We start from the raw sequence: 17,352 nt of genomic DNA on the forward strand, positions 1-17,352 counted from the left end.
TCCCCACAGCCTATGATATCATTTTATACAGAGAAAATAAAAAAAGATATTTCAGTCAGTCTTCTTGCATTATTGATCATATATGTTTTAATAATTATTCATATTTGGAATAGATAAAACCATGTTACTTAATACACAGATTTATCACCTTTTTTTGAATACCGATATAGGTAGTGCTTCTCAAACACAGGCATTCTGAAAAATTTTCTGTAGTACAGTTTCCCATTGGAAAAAAGACCTACAAAGTTATGTTGCATTTATAATAATTGTAATTGTATTCACTTCATTTACTTGACAGGAGATAACTTGGATTTTGACTAGACTTTGATAAGAATCAGATCTTCTGCTTACTACTTTGCATGTCTGATGATTGGTAGAACTTTTAACAATCTACCTTTTAGCTATGTGCATTTCAAATTTATTTCTTTTTCATTACCCACATATTTTCAGGGCTTGGCACCCTAAGATGTATCTATATATCATTATGGCCTCTGGTTCTTCACCTTTGTGTCATGACGGGGTAAGTTGGCACAGTAGACAGTAGAGTATTCCTGGAAGCTACTCTGTTTTTTTTTTTTTTTTTTCTTCCTTTTTTCGAGACAGGATCTGGCTCTTTCACCCAGGCTGGAGTGCAGTGGCATGATCTTGGCTCACTGCAACCTCTACCTCCTAGGTTCAAGCGATTCTCCTGCCTCAGCACCCAGAATAGCTGGGATTACAGATGCACACTGCCATGCCTGGCTAATTTTTGTATTTCCAGTAGAGACAGAGTTTCATCATGTTGGCCAGGCTGGTCTCAAATTCCTGGCCTCAAGTGATCTGCCAGCCTCGGCCTCCCAAAGTGCTGGGATTACAGGCGTGAACCACCGTGCCTGGCTGCCACTCTTTAATGAGCCACTAGGAATCAATGTTCTATACCTAAAAGCAACTGGAAAGTAAATTAATGAATATATCATGCAATCCAAACTCAATATATCTTGCTAAACTCAACTCTACTAGTAAGCTGGATCCCAAAACCTAGTGCTGTTCACCACAAGGTGAAGTTTGATAGAGAAATCAGAATGTAAAATGATAGTGATCTTAACTATCTATGGTTAAAATACCTTACTTTTGCAAATGTTACCAAAATGTGGCTATGTGAACAGATTTTGTAGGGCTCTTTTCGAGGCTTGGAAGAAGCCTGTGGTTATGAGGGGTCTTTATGTTTCTCTGGCTTCCTCCTACCACCACTGTCTCCTTCCTCATTCTCCACTTCAGCCACACTGCCCTCTCTGGTGTTCAGTGAGCATGACAAGCATGCTTTCTCTTCAGGACTTTGATATTTGCTGTTTGCTCTGTTTTGAGCTCTTACTGCCAGGTATCTGCATGGCTTGCTGTTTGATTTCACTGAGACTGCTGAAGTGTCACTGTTGTGAGGCCTTCCATATCTATCTCACATGAAATAACAATCACTCTTCATGTCACTTATAACCCTGCAGTCCCAAACCTTTGTATCTTTTTTTTTTTTTTTCATGGAATTGATCAACATCTAACATGTATCTTTTTTGCTTATTATTTTATTGTCTGTCTTTCCACCTTGGAATTTAAACTTCATGAATGTAGAGTTTTTGTGTGTTTTATACCTTGCTGTATCATTCCTAGAACAGTGCCTAAAATGTACTTTGTGCCATAATTTGTTAAATGAATTATAGATGAATGTGTTTATTAACCCATCTATGCTGGAGGAGGTTGCAAATTTGTTTTTGTGAAAAATCAGACCTTCTTGAGCAGTAGGAAAAAAATAACTCCTACTAGAAGCTTAGCGTTCTAATAATGGAACACTAAGCATAAATGGGTTAAAGAGAAGGATTTATAGGAGACATACCAAATTATGCCTAGATGTTTATTTAAAAGCTTATTTTAAATATTTTAGGTTGGTGCAAAAGTAATGGTGGTTTTGCTGTAATATTATTTACTTTATAAGTAAAACCTTCTTTTATTTGACTGCATTAATGTTGTATTTTAGATTAAAAGATACAAAGATTAAAAATCGGTGGTCATGGAACATAGATGAAGTACGTGACTTATTTTGAACTGAGTGTGAACACTTAGGTCTTGCCAGCTCATGGTGTTGTAATCAGAATCCAGAAAAATAAATAACTGCAGGAAATCATCTACTTTAAAATGATAAACTTAAATTATTGAGTGATAATAAATACTACAACCTGAAAAGAATTTAAAACAATTGATTAATCTTAGTTATAGATTATTTTTATTGTATAACAAAGTATCTTACATTTTCTTAGTGGCTTTGTTATTGTGCTGCTTTTCTTATGTTTTCAAAAAAGTTTAAAATATTATGCCTGCATGCTAGAATAGATTTGAGTTTTAATGTATTTTTTTAGACACTCATATGCTTTTCTATAGTAGCACATGGTATATACTTCGATACCCAAATACTGTGCATATTCATACACTTATTTTTAAATTGTAAGTAAATTTTCTAAAACTTTTGTGTGTTGCCTGCTTTAGATTGTAAATTCCTGGGAAAGAGATCTTTGACTTTGATATTATTGATGTTAGAGAGCACACTTAAAATACTGTATTTAAAAAAAATTAAAACTTTTATTTGGAAATAATTATAGATTAATATGTAATTATAAAAAGTAATATAGGGATCCCAAGTTCTCTTTACCCAGTTTCCCCCAATAGTAGCATATTGCAAAACTATAATATAATATCAAAACCAGAATATTTAATTGGTACAATCAAGATACAGAATATTTCCATCATAGCAACACCCACTTCTCTCTTGTTGTTGCCCCTCCTTAGCCCCGTTCATGGTTTTTAGTTATTATGAATAAATCTGCTATAAATATTCATGTACAGATTTTTATGTTTTAATTGTTCTGGGATAAATGTCCATTAGTGCAGTTGCTGGGTTTATATTGTGGTTACATGTTTAGTTTTTTTTTTTTTTAAGACAGATTTTTACTCTGTTGCCCAGGCTGGAGTGCAGTGGCATGATCTTGGCTCACTGCAACCTCTGCCTCCTGGGTTCAAGCGATTCTCCTGCCTCAGCCTCCTGAGTAGCTGGGATTACAGGTGCGTGCCACCATGCCTGGCTAATTTTTGTATTTTTAGTGGAGACGGGGTTTCACCATGTTGGTCAAGCTGGTCTCGAACTTCTGACTTCGTTATCTGCCCTCCTCGACCTCCCAAAGTGCTGGGATTACAGGCGTGAGCCACCACGTTTAGTTTTTAAAGAAACTAAATGTGTTCCTGAGTGGTGGCTGTACCATTTTGTTAGGGTTCCCAACCTAGAAGAAACCTTTGAATCTCTAGTTCTTTAAAATGGAAAACTTTTTTGGGGGTTACATTTGTCTGTAAATTTCAGTATTAGAAAAATTTCTGGGAAAGTATAAAATGTGAATTGGTGTTTTTAGCCAGTTATAAATGCTCAGTAATTCAAAGCTTTAATGAGATCAAAGACTTGACACATAGATATTGACTATGTCTAAGGGAAAGTGAATTTGAACATAATCATAATTTTTTCTGGATACTAATAATAACCTGATGCGCTTCATCTTCCTTTTTATCTAAACAGAGCCATTTATTTATTACTATATAACTTTTACTACATGAAGAGGGTGCTTGTTTCAGAACAGGTAGAGATTTAAGGATTCGGGGAGAACTGAATTCAATCTAAAGAAATAACTTTTCTTATGACTTGATTATATTGCTTACAAGACTAAGTTGAAATTGTTGGCTTGTAACATCCAACAATAAAATTTCCAAATGTTGGGAGGTTTTATTTAAACAAAATGTTTACTGTTTTTTGGTATGTGTCTCTGATTTGGAAAATTAAGAGGAGAGTAAAAGTCATCTGTATTTGGGAAGCCAAGGCGAGTGGATCACCTGAGGTCAGGAGTTCGAGACCAGCCTGGCCAACATGGTGAAACCCCGTCTCTACTAAAAAAATACAAAAATTAGCCAGGCATGGTGGCATGCGCCTGTAATGCTAGCTACTAGGGAGGCTGAGGCAGGAGAATTGATTGAACCCTGGAGGTGGAGGTTGCAATAAGCCAAGATCGTGCCACTGCACTCCAGCCTTTGCAACAGAGCAATACTCTGTCTCAAAAAAAAAAAAAAAAAACTTTAAGAAAAAGAGCCATCAGATACAAGTACGTTTTGATAAGTTGCAATCATTAGACCATTAGTTTATAGCTTTAATGATTAACTAGCACTTAAAAACATACAGATTGAAGACAATTGTATTAATACCCATCTGAAAATGTTGCTTTTTTGTTATATGTTAGTTAACATGTATTAGAGTGAAAAGTAACCAATTTAAAAAATAGTAGTTTTCTAGATTTTAAATGTTGATAGTGAATTAGTTATTAAAGGCCAAAATGAATGAAATGTATATAGAAAGAAGTATAAAGAGTTAAATAATTTCTCCGTCCAAAATATGTCTATAAAATTATGGAAAAATTTTCCTGGGGCTGATGTGCCAGAACTGATTACCCGTAAGAGAACACTTGCTGTTAGATTTCAACTTTGCCACAGTATGATTTAAAAGAGAACACATAAGCAAAATTTGCATTTGCATGATTTTCATTATTATATCAGTTGTGACAACGACTAAGTTTTCCAGTCTTTCAAAATTGATTATATGCTGCTAACATTTATTTAAAATGTGATGTCAAATGTAATTAGTTCACTTACATTTTATTTTAAGAAAAAAATGTAAGACATTTAAAAATCCTTCTGTGTGAGTCCTTTTGAAAACTACTCTGTAATTTTATTTATGTCACCAAACATTTCAACAGTATATATGTTTTAAAATTGTAAACATACATCTAATGTGTGTTAGCAATTTGTCTTTAGCGTTTGGTTTTTCATGTTAAACATGCAGTATATTTTATTAAGACATCTATATTTGATTTTTCAAACATAGGTTTGAAAATGGTGATTCAGGCTGGGCACAGTGGCTCACGCCTGTAATCCCAGCATTTTGGGAGGCTGAGGAGGGAAGATCACCTGAGGTTGGGAGTTCGAGGCCAGCCTGACCAACATGGATAAACCCTGTCTCTACTAAAAATACAAAATTAACCGGGTGTGGTGATGCATGCCTGTAATCCCAGCTACTCGGGAGGCTGAGGCAGGAGAATAGCTTGAACCTGGGAGGCGGAGATTACATTAAGCTGAGATCATGCCATTGCACTCCAGCCTGGGCAACAAGAGCAAAACTCCATCTCAGAAAAAAAAAAAAAAAAGAAAAAAAAAAAAAGAAAAAAGTGCTTTCTCTTGTTCTTTCACTCAACAGAGAATGATCTCCACAGACCAAGCAGTTCTCTGGAAGCACGTTCTCTAGCAGACACCAGCTTAGTGTCCTCTAATTCAATTTAATTCTGACACTGTCTACCTGGAGAGAGCATCAGATTCCACAGGTTGAAGGCTCAGTTTCATAAGACTGCCTCCACCTCAGATGCCAATAGAAAGTAATACTTGTTATCTATACTTCTGACTGATCAGCTATAAATTGGGGTTCCCGCTACCCCCTTTTCAAGTTCAGCTAATTTACCAGAGCAGCTCACAGAACTCAGGGAAACACTTTAATTACATTTACTGGTTTATTTATAGAGGATATTAGAAAGGTTTTGGATGAACAGCCAGATGGAAGAGATGCATATGGCAAGATATGGGAAAAGTCTGACAAGAGCAAATGTTGGTATGAAGGTATAGGAACTGGAACTATCAGATTCCTGCATGTGGGAATGTAAAATTGTTTAACCCCTTTGGAAGCCGATTTGACAGTTTATTAAAAGGATAAACATACACTTTTCCGTATGAGCCAACAAACCTACTCATAGACATTTGCTTTAGAGAAATACATTTTTATTTCTTTTTAAGTTATTTTTAATTGACAAATCATACTTGTATACATCTATGGGGCACAATGTGATGTGTGTGTGTGTATATATATATATACACACACACATATATATACAGCATGAAATGATAAAATTAACATTTATCACCTCAGTTGTCATTTTTTGTAGTGAGACATTTGAAGTTTACTCTTAGCTATAATATATTTTGAAATGCACAAGATGTCCTTATTAACTATGGCCACCCTGCTGTGCAATATATCTCAAAAATTTATTTCCCTTGTCTCACTGAAACTTTATTATCACAACCCCCTCTTCCCTTGGCCTCTGTTAACTGCTATTCTACTCTGTACCAATATGAGTTTGACTTTTTAAAGATTCCACATATAAGTGAGATCATGTGGTATTTTTTCTGTACCTGGCTTATTTTAACTTAGCATAATGTCCTCCAGGTTCATTAGGTTGATTCCTTTTCTTGGTTATTGTGAATAGTGCTGGAGTGAACATGAGAGTGAGGACATCCCTTTGACCTACTGATTTTAGTTTCTTTGGATATATACTCAGAAGTGGGGTTGCTGGATCACTTGTTAGAGAAAAATCATATGGTGTTTTTAGTTTTTTGAGGAACTCCCATAATGTTTTTCATAATGACTGTACCCTTTTTACATTCTCACCAATAGTGACAAGGATTCCTTTTCCTCCAGGTATTTGCCAAACACTTGGTTATCTTTTGTCTTTGATAATAGCCACTGTTACAGGTGTTAGGCAATATCTCATTGTGGTTTTAATTTGCATTTCTCTAATGATTAGTGATGTTGAGCATTGTTAAATGTATGTGTTAGCCATGTTTTCGGTTTTTTTTTTTTTTTTTTAAGAAATGTCTGTTCAGGGCCTTTGCCCATTTTTTCATTGGGTTGTTTCCTTGTAATTGTGTTAAATCCCTTATATATTTTGGATATTAACCCTTTATCAGATGTATACTTTGCAAATATTTCTCCTAATGTGTGGAATCTGTGGGTTGTCTCCTTTTCTTATTTGAGGTGGAATCTCGCTCTGTCACTCAGGCTGGAGTGCAGTGGTGCGACCTTGGCTCACTGTAACCTTCACCTCCCAGGGTCAAGCAATCCTCCCATAACTTCTTGAGTAGCTGGGACTGCAGGTGCATGTCACTATGCCTGACTAGTTTTTGTACTTTTTGTAGAGATGGGGTTTCACCATGTTGCCCAGGCTTCCAATCTGTGGGTTGTCTCTTTACCCTGTTAGTTGTTTCCCTCGCTGTACAGAAGCTTTTTAGTTTGATGTAATCCCATTTGTCTATTTCTGCTTTTATTGCCTGTGCTTTTGGGTTCATATCCAAAAAACAAATTGCCTAGACCAGTGCCATGAAGCTTTTGCCGTATATATTTTTTTTAGTCATTTTATAATCTTTAACCCATTTTGAATTAATTTTTGTATACCATATGAGGTAAGAGCCCAGTTTCATTCTTTTGCAAGTAGATATCCAGTTTTCCTAACACCGTTTATTGAGGAGACTTGGTTTTTTCCTGTTTTGTGTTGTTAGCACCTTTGTCAAAAATCAGTTGTCATAACTGTGGGTTTATTTATTTCTGGGTTATTTATTCTGTTCCATTGGTCTGTGTGTCTGTTTTTATGCCAGTACAATGCTGTTTTGATTAAAGTAGATTTAAAATATATTTTAAAATCAGAGAGTGTGATGGCTTCTAGCTTTGTTCATTTTCCTCAGGATTCTTTGGCTGTTTGGGGTCTTTTGTAGTTTCATTTGAACTTAAAGATTACTTTTTCTATTTCTGTAAAAAATTACATTGGAATTTCAGTAAGGATTGCATTGAATCTATAGATTGCTTTGGGCAGTATGAACATTTTAACAGTATTAGTTTTCCTAATTCATGAACATGGGTGTTTTCGCGCAGTTTTGTTTATCAGTGTTTTATAGTGTTTTTAGTATATGGACCTTTTACCTTTTTGGTTAAATATACATGTAAGGATTTTATGTTTTGTTGTTGCTGTTGTAAATGGGATTTTTTAAAAAATTTATTTTTGAATAGTTGATTATTAGTGTATAAAATATTACTGATTTTTGTATGTTGACCCTGTGTCCTGCAACTATACTGAATTTATTTATCCAACAGTTTTTTGGTGGAATCTTTAGGGTTTTTAATGTATAATATCATATATTCTGCAAACAGAGATTGTTTTACTTCTTTCTTTCCTACTAGGATTACTTTTATTTGTTTCTCTTGCCTAATTGCTCTGGTTAGGGCTTCCAGTACTATGTTGAAAAGAGATGGTGAGAGTGGGCATCCTTGACTTTTTCCTCATCTTAGAGAAAACGCGTTCAGCTTTTCACTGTTGAGTATGATGTTAGCTGTGGGCTTGTCATATATGGCCTTTATTATTGTGAAAGGATGTTGAATTTTGTCAGCACTCTTTCTGCATCTCTTGAGATGACCATAAGGTTTTTATCCTTCATCCTGCTAATGTGGCATATCACAGGGGTCCCCAACCCCTGGGCCATGAACCCTGTCAGGAACCAGCCTGCAAAGCAGGAGATGATACGCAGTGAGCGACCGTTATTGCCTGAGCTTTGTCTCTTGTCAGATCAGCAGTGGCATTAGATTCTCATAGGAACCCAAACCCAATTGTGAACTGCACATGTGAGGGATCTAGGTTGCATGCGTCTTGTGATGATCTGAGGTGGAACAATTTCATCCTGAAACCAACTCCCACGCCCTCCCACCCCCGCCCTTGCATCCGTGGAAAATTGTCTTCCACGAAACCATTTTCTGGTTCCAAAAATGTTGGGGACTGCTGGCCTATCACATTTATTGATTTCCTGTTGAACCATCTTCGCCTCCCAGGGTTAAATGCCACTTGAGCATGGTGAAAGATTTTTAAAAAAACTGGTAAAAACACTTAAATTGACATATATTACTTGTACATATTTATATGGTACATGTAATATTTTGATACATGCATAGACTATGTAATGTAGGATATCCATCACTTTGAACATTTATCATTTCTTTGTGTTGGGAGCATTTTTCCTTTTTTATTTGCAGAAGATTTCTGTAGTGTCAGGAACATTTAAAATCTTTTCTTTTCGCTATTTTGAAATAGACAATATGTTGTTAACTGTAGTCACTCACCCTACTGTGTTATAGCACACCAGAACTTATTTCTTGTGTCTCACTTTATGTTTGTACTCATTCACCAACCTCTCTTCATCTACCCTTCCCCTACACAGCTTCTGGTATTTATCATTCTGCTGTCTATCTCCATGAGATCAACTTTTTTAGCTCTCACATATGAGTGAGAATATGTGATGTTTATCTTTTGTACCTGGCTTTTTTCACTTAATATAATGATCTCCAGTTCCATCTGTGTTGCTGCAACTGACAGTATGAGTCTCTCTCTGTTGCCCAGTGCAGTGGGGTGATCTTGGCTCACTGCAACCTTCACCTTCTGGGTTCAAGTGATTCTCCTGCCCCAGCCTCCTGAGTAGCTGGGATTATAGGTGCCTGTCACCATGCCCGACTACTTTTTGTAGTTTTAGTAGTGATGGGGTTTCACCATGTTGGCCAGGCTGGTCTTGACCTCCTGACCTCAGGTGATCCATCCGCCTTAGCCTCTCAAAGTGTTGGGATTACAGGCGTGAGCCACTGCACCTGGCTAACCGACAGTATTTCAAGTGAAAGATTCTTTTAATGTATTAATTGGATTCGGTTTGCTAGTGTTTTGTTAAGGATTTTTGCATCTATGTTCATCAGGGATATTGGCCTGTAATATTCTTTTCTTGAAGTGTCCTTGTTTGCCTTTGGTATCAGGGTAATACTGGCTTTGTAAAATGAGTTTGGGTGTATTCCTTCTATTTCAGTTTTTTTGGAAGAGTTTGAGAAAGACTGGTATTAGTTTTTCTTTAAGTGTTTATTAGAATTCACCAGGTCCTTGGATTTTCTTTGATGGGAAACTTTTTGTTATTTATTCTATCTGCTTACTCATTATTGGTTGTGTAAGGCCATTCTTGCATTGCGATGAAGAGATATCAGTATCAGAGGCTGGATAATTTATAAATAAAAGAGGTTTAATTGGCTAATGGTTCTGCAGGCTCATGGTTCTGCAGGCTGTACGGGAGGCATAGTCCTGGCATCAGCTTCTGGGAAGTCCTCAGGAAGCTTACAATCATGGCAGAAGGTGTGAAGTGGGAGCCAGCATGTCACATGGTGAAAGCAAGAGCAAAGGCAGGGATTGAGGGGTGCCACACACTTTTAAATAACCATGTCTCACGAGAACTCACTATCATGAAGATAGCACCAAGGCATGAGGGATCCACCCCCATGATACAAACACTTCCCACTGGGCCCCACTTGTAGCATTGAGGATTGCAACTCAACATATTTCAGTGGGGACAAATATACAAACTATATCATTGGTCTATTTAGATATTTTTTAATTCTTCATGATTCAGTCTTGGTAGGTTGTATGTGTCTAATAATTTATCCATTTGTTTTAGGTTATATAATTTGTTGGCGTATAATTGTTCATAGTTGTTTCTTTTTTATTATTATACTTTAAGTTCTAGGGTACATGTGCACAATGTGCAGGTTTGTTACATATGTATACATGTGCCATGTTGGTGTGCTGCACCCTTAACTCGTCATTTACATTAGGTGTTTCTCCTAATGCTATCCCATACCCCTCCCCCCACCCCACGACAGGCCCTGGTGTGTGATGTTCTCCACTCTGTGTCCAAGTGTTCTCATTGTTCAGTTCTCACCTGTGAGTGAGAACATGCGGTGTTTGATTTTCTGTCCTTGCAATAGTTTGCTCAGAATGATGGTTTCCAGCTTCATCCATGTCCCTACAAAGGACATGAACTCATCTTTTTTATGGCTGCATAGTATTCCATGGTGTATATGTGCAACATTTTCTTAATCCAGTCTATCATTGATGGACATTTGGGTTGGTTCCAAGTCTTTGCTATTGTGAATAGTGCCACAATAAACATATGTGTGCATGTGTCTTTATAGTAGCATGATTTATAATCCTTTGGGTATATACCTAGTAATGGGATGGCTGGATCAAATGGTACTTCTAGTTCTAGATCCTTTGAGGAATTGCCACACTGTTTTCCACAATGGTTGAACTAGTTTACAGTCCCACCAACAGTGTAAAAGTGTTCCTATTTCTCCACATCCTCTCCAGCACCTGTTGTTTCCTGACCTTTTAATGGTAGCCATTCTAACTGGTGGGAGGTGGTATCTCGTTGTGGTTTTGATTTGCATTTCTCTGATGGCCAGTGGTGATGAGCATTTTTTCATGTGTCTGTTGGCTGCATAAATGTCTTCCTTTGAGAAGTGTCTGTTCATATCCTCTACCCACTTTTTGATGGGGTTGATTTATTTTTTTCTTGTAAATTTGTTTAAGTTCTTTGTAGATTTTGGATGTTAGCCCTTTGTCAGATGAGTAGATTGCAAAAATGTTCTCCTATTCTATAGGTTGCCTGTTCACTCTGATGGTAGTTTCTTTTGCCGTGCAGAAGCTCTTTAGTTAAATTAGATCCCATTTGTCTATTTTGACTTTTGTTGCCATTGCTTTTGGTGTTTTCGTCATGCAGTCCTTGCCCATGCCTCCGTCCTGAACGGTATTGCCTAGATTTCCTTCTAGGGTTTTTATAGTTTTAGGTCTAGCATTTAAGTCTTTAATCCAATGTCTCCTGTTTCATTTTTCATTTTATTTTTCTTCTCTCTTAAACTAGCTAAGGGTTTGTCAATTTTATTTAAAAAAAAAAACTCAGTTTTGTTGATTTTTTTTTTTAAATAGTGTTTTTCTAGTCTCTATTTTATTTATTTCTGCTTTGATCTTTGTTATTTCCTTGATTTATTTACTTTGGGCTTAGTTTGTCTTTTTTCTAGTTTCTCAAGGTGTAGCATTTGATTTGTTATTTGAAATCTTCTTCTTTTTTGATGTAGGCATTTAGTGCTATTAATTTTCCCTTTGCAACTACTTTTGCTGCATCCTATAAATTTTGGTTTGTTGTGCTTCCATTTTTGTTTGTCTTTGGCTATGAATTCTGATTTCTATGTAAAGACTTGTATACGAATATTCTTAGAGCCTTTGGTTGTTTGCCAAAAACTAGAAGCAATCAAAAGTTCATTAATAGATGATTTGATAAGCATATTGTGCTATGTCCAAACAATGGTATGCTTCTCATGTATAAAAGGGAAAGAGCTTTGACACATTGAACTATATGGATGAATCTCAACATCATTATGAGTGAAAGAAGCTAAGACAAAAAGGATCATGTAACCTTTAGTAACGGAAAGCAGATATGTGGTGGGAAAGTAGGGAGTGAAGGGATTGAGTGAGAGATAGTACAAAGGAACATGAGGAAACTTTGGAGGTGATAGATGTGTTAATTATTTTGATCGTGATGATTACTTTAGAGTGTATACATATTTAAAAACTTTTCAAAATGTACTCTTTAAATTTTTGGTGTTTATTGTAAAGTTGTTCCCCTTTATCTGCTGCTAAATATGTGTTCCAAGACTTTCAGTAGATGCCTGAAACCATGGGGAGTGCTGAAACCTAGATACATGATGTTTTTCCTGTATGTACATATCCTGATAAAGTTTAATTTATAAATTTGGCACAGTAAGAGATTAACAGCAATAGCTACAATGAAATAGAACAATTATAATAATACACTGTAATTAAAGTTACGTGAATGTGGTATCTCTATCTCTCTGAAAATTCCTTGGTGTACTGTGTTCACTTTCCTCTTCTTGTCGTGTTGTGAGATGCTAAATTGCCAACATGATGAGATGAAATGAGGTTGATGATGTAGGCCTTGTGACATAGCATTTAAAACTTATGAGTTGTTTATTTCTGGAATCTTGTATTAAGTATTTTTGGACCACAATTTATTGTTGGTAACTAAAACCATGGAAAGCAAAACCGTGGATAAAGGGGGACTACTATATATCAATAAAGCTGTTAAAAAATTATGTTTGCAGCGTAGAACACCCCTCAATCATCCTGGAGTTTTACGTGTTCCTCCAGTATGTTAACATAAATTAGCTTTGGCTAACATACTTTTGAAATAATGTAAAAGTACCAACTCATTTTTTTTTTTTTTTGCCACTATTATTATACTGTATGTCAGTGTATTGGTGGATTTTAAATTTTTCTTTATGTGTTAATTAGATAGAGAAGTAAACCATATATGAATAAGTTTTATTGACTGGCAAACAAGTTATCTTCCTCTTACTGGAATGGATAACAGAATGATTTCCTCTGGGTTCTTCCTTCTCTGCTGCCTGGCTTTTTTGTGTCATTTTTGATTGAGAGATTTTTGGTTGAGAGAACTCGGTTCAAGTGTCCATCTCTAAAGCAATCATTTATGACCTCAGTGGCAGTGTATCCACTGTAGAGGTATAGCTGGTTGTGGCAGTGTCGAAATTCCTCAAGGAGAGGGCAGTTCTCAGTGGTATTATTTTTGGACTGTATACCACTTCTGCAAAAGGATATAGATAGTTTTCCAACTCAAATTACAAAAAAACATAGTAAAGTGGTTAAGAACACCGGCTCTAGAGTTAGATGGATTTAAATTTGAAGGCCGAGCGAGGCGGCTCGCATTTGTAGACCTAGCTACTTGGCAGGCTGAAGCAGGACGATTGCTTGAGTTTGAGGTTATAGTGAGCCATGCTTGCATTCTAGCCTGGGCACAGAGTGGGAACCTGTCTCTGAATTTAAAAAAAAAAAAAAAAAAAAAAAAAAAAATTGAATCCTGCTTTACCGTTTAATAGCTTTGTGATGATAACTGCAAATCTAAATTTTCTCATCTGTCAAATGGAATAGTTCATAGATCATTTTTTGGTGATTATTACGAAGACTAAGTCAATGTGACCCAAGAGGAAAAAGAAGCTATTAAACCTAGCATTTCTACACAGTAATAATGGATTATTCCTCTAGGTAAGAGATGAGTAATTTAAAGAAATGTTTGTTTCAAAACATTCTTTGATAAAGAAACATAGATCTCTATTTTTGACTGCTTTTTTAAGGAATGTGTGTTATGTGTCTGTGTGTGTGTAATGAATAAATGAATAATTCAGGGGTGGATAAAAAATTGCATACATTTAAAAATAACAGGCATTATATAAAGGAAGAAGTAATAAAGTAATATTTAGGTTACTAGCATTGCACAGTCATATTCATAATGTGTGATTAGTTTCCCAGAATACTTGCCTGGCGCTGACATGAAAGTAAGTTCTGGGACTTAGCCCTGCCATAGATGCCTTATGTACTTCAACCTAGATGTTTCCTTTTCTAGTTCTGCATTCTTTCACTAACTCTGGACTAAATAAGTCATTGTTGAAGTCTTAAAATGTAGTTTCCTAAACATAGCTATAGAGTATATATAGAAGCTTAGGACTCCTTAGCAAAGAAGGCCAAAGAAATGCTTAGTTATTTCTCCGCCATCGCTACTTTCCTTAATTAATCCTAGTGGTTTTTGTTGTTGGCCTATTTTGTTGGCTGTGGATTTAATGGGATTTTCTTATTTTACATCTTTTTGATACTTAATGTATGTGTTTTCTGTATTTTTATTTATTGTTTCTGAAATAAGCTCTTCCATGTCTGAGATTTTGTCTTCTATGTCTGTCTTTGAAATTTCCTGCAGTGATAACCTGAATGCTTTGTATTCAGTGAATTATGCCCATATAAAAATATAGCTTATGTTTGTTTATTGCTTTAAAACATGCTCCCATACATTTTTCCATTTAACCTGTCAAAACCACTCTGTTAAATAGACATGACAGCTTTTATTGTCCCATTTATAGATGAGCAAAACTGAATATAAAAGGATACATGATTTCTCTGAACTCAGAGTAATAATATATAAAATAGTATTGAAAACTCAGGTTTTGATCCTGAGTTTAGTGCTTTTGCTCTGCTATTGTAGCCTATCTAAGTGTTATTGATTGATGACCTTCTAGACTTGAGGCTTTTTAAATAATGATACCAGGAAACAAACCTTATATGTGGCAATAGTTGCAATATAGGGCATGATTGTTTCATTATGGTTTTTAAATTAATGTTGAATCTAAAGGGCTGGATATAATAGCAATGTTTATAAAAATTTAGCACTACCATGACAGCCTCAGGCAGCCTTAGCATGGATATTGACTCAGTACACTTCTGTGTTAAATCGTTTTATGTGACTTTGGTCTAGAAGGTAAGCATTACTTGTACTTCTAGGAATTAAATTATTCAAATCTATTGTATGTTTAAAACCAAAGGAAAAATCGCTTATTTAATTTATATTCATTTGGTTAACTATTTCAGCCCTAAAAAAAATCACTCACTGTTTTACTGTGTTCTGTAGCTCTCTGGTCATCAACCGTATTTCACAGAGTTTTTATCATTTGTATGTATTTCTTTTATTGTGATATCCATGGCTAGGTTTATTATAATATTTAGTGCTTTTCAAAAACAGAAGCAAAAAACTGTGTCTTTCCTTGTGTGATATTTATTGCACTCATTCTTCTTGTGAGACACAGTTTAATTGCAAGGTTAAATATCATCTTTACAATCTTGAATGTAAAATTATTGTAATACTAAAATGTAAAGGTAAGTGGTAAAAACACATTTACTAATTTAAGAGTTTAAGTACTTTAGTTTTAAAACAATACATTATATGTTAAGTTTTTTGGAAGAAAATTATGTAGGGCCGATTCCTAGCATGATATAGGTTCTTATCATTTGTTAAATTATATGGCTGAATGGCGTGTGATAAGGAGATTTTTTTCTGCCGATAATGAATTACATCATTTAGTAGTACTTCTCAGCAGACTTCCATGAAAATAACGTAAGTTTAACACTTAATTGTACTGCTTATCAGAAATGATTAATTGAGGAACTGTGCCTAGATGTATCCTATAATGCATAGATTCTGGAATTTTTTGCACTTAGGAGTGCAGAAAATTGGTAATTGGTTCAATAAAGTGAGCTGTACAATGAAGAAATTGAAGAGATTATAAATGGCTTAAATGTGTAGGAAAAAGTATCTCGTTTAGAATATGTCTCTAAGGCATGCCCTTTGCATCTCCAGTAGTGATTAGCAAATAGAAGATGAAAAGTCATGGCCCAACTTATAAATGCCATTTGATGAAAGATAGTTCACATTACAATTTCCATTTTTACTAAAAAGCTACAGGAGTCAGGCAAGAATTACTTTTCTTGATACTTGATCTTGTGTTTGCGAGGAAGTATTTATTTAAAGAAAAATAGAGAAAGGAAAGAAAAGTGAAAAGGAAAGAAAAACCTTTTCTCTAAAATGCACCTTGACAACATGGGTCTCAATCTTTCATCTGTGGCATGTATTATTTTACCTCTGCAATTATTGTCATTGTTAGATGATTGATGAGAATAATAATTTAATAAAGATATTTTAAAGATTTAACTCTTTTACATAACCAAACACTTGTAACAAAATCTAGCTTATTGTATTGGTTAATATTAAGTTGGCCTTCTATTCTTGCAAATGTGGCAGCAACCTGGTAAACATGAAGAGACAGAAAGAGAAAGCATGGAAGAGTGGAAAGAAAACTGATTCTATAACAAACCTAAATTTTGGTATCAGTTTTCACACTAATTAGTGTCCATTTGACTCCTAGGCCCCGATTTACTAGTCTGGGAAAGCTGAGATCTTCTCAGTACTATTTCAGGACTTTGTTTTGTCACTAAAAAATATTTTCCAGACACTGTCTCTTGCTGGTTGTATGATGATCTTGGTGAAACCATTTTACTGTTATGCCTCCATTTTCTCAGCTGTGAGATATAGGGATCATCACAATATGATCCCTATATTGTGTATATTATGAAAAATAATACATATAAAAGACATACTAGTGCACAGGAAGATCTCAATCAGTGTTTGCTTTTATTATTGCTGTTGTCATTGTTGTCACTGTGATTATGATCATGTTTGTGAAGCACCTTCACAGTTCTGAAGGAAAATGATTTGGATCTAGAATTCTCTGTCCAACCAAACTGTGAATCAGAATCAAGAGAAGGCAAAATATAGACATTTTCAGCCATTTGAGGACTCAGAGTTTACCTCTCATCTAGTCTGTCTTGAAAGAAAACTGAGAATGTATTCCAGCAAAATAAAAAGGAATCCAAACAAGAGAAAAATAATGGATTCTAGAAACAGTGAAACCAACTCAAGATTGCAACACAAAGAAATTTCAAGATAACAGCTATTCAGCACATCTTGCAAGGCATTCATCCAACTTTAAATAGGAAGTCAGAGGTTCCAAAAAAATGTAGATATCATTTGAAAATATGTGATTAAAGAAGTGAAAAACTCAGTGATGTACTAAAATTGTGTTTCTTCCAACAATGAGAAAAGGAAAACAATTACAAACTCTGTAAAAAACAAAAAGCTGTACAGGAAAGT

At 35.3% G+C, this 17,352-nt stretch overlaps 1 protein-coding gene across 4 annotated transcripts in view; it reads left to right on the forward strand.

Annotated features, from left to right (window-relative positions):
• The window catches only part of TMEM135 (transmembrane protein 135), a 259,277-nt gene that overhangs the window by 40,468 nt on the left and 201,457 nt on the right, over positions 1-17,352 (forward strand). Inside the window, exon 5 of one of the 4 annotated variants that reach the window (XM_023209224.2) lies at positions 451-520. The exons of the other annotated variants lie outside the window; for them this stretch is intronic. Within the exon in view, the coding sequence (XP_023064992.2) occupies positions 451-520 (70 nt within the window). The remainder of the gene's footprint in view (positions 1-450; positions 521-17,352) is intronic. 4 annotated transcript variants of the gene reach the window in all.

Source organism: Piliocolobus tephrosceles, chromosome 13, assembly GCF_002776525.5.
Source record: "Piliocolobus tephrosceles isolate RC106 chromosome 13, ASM277652v3, whole genome shotgun sequence".
In the NCBI taxonomy this organism is placed as follows: Eukaryota; Metazoa; Chordata; class Mammalia; order Primates; family Cercopithecidae; genus Piliocolobus; species Piliocolobus tephrosceles.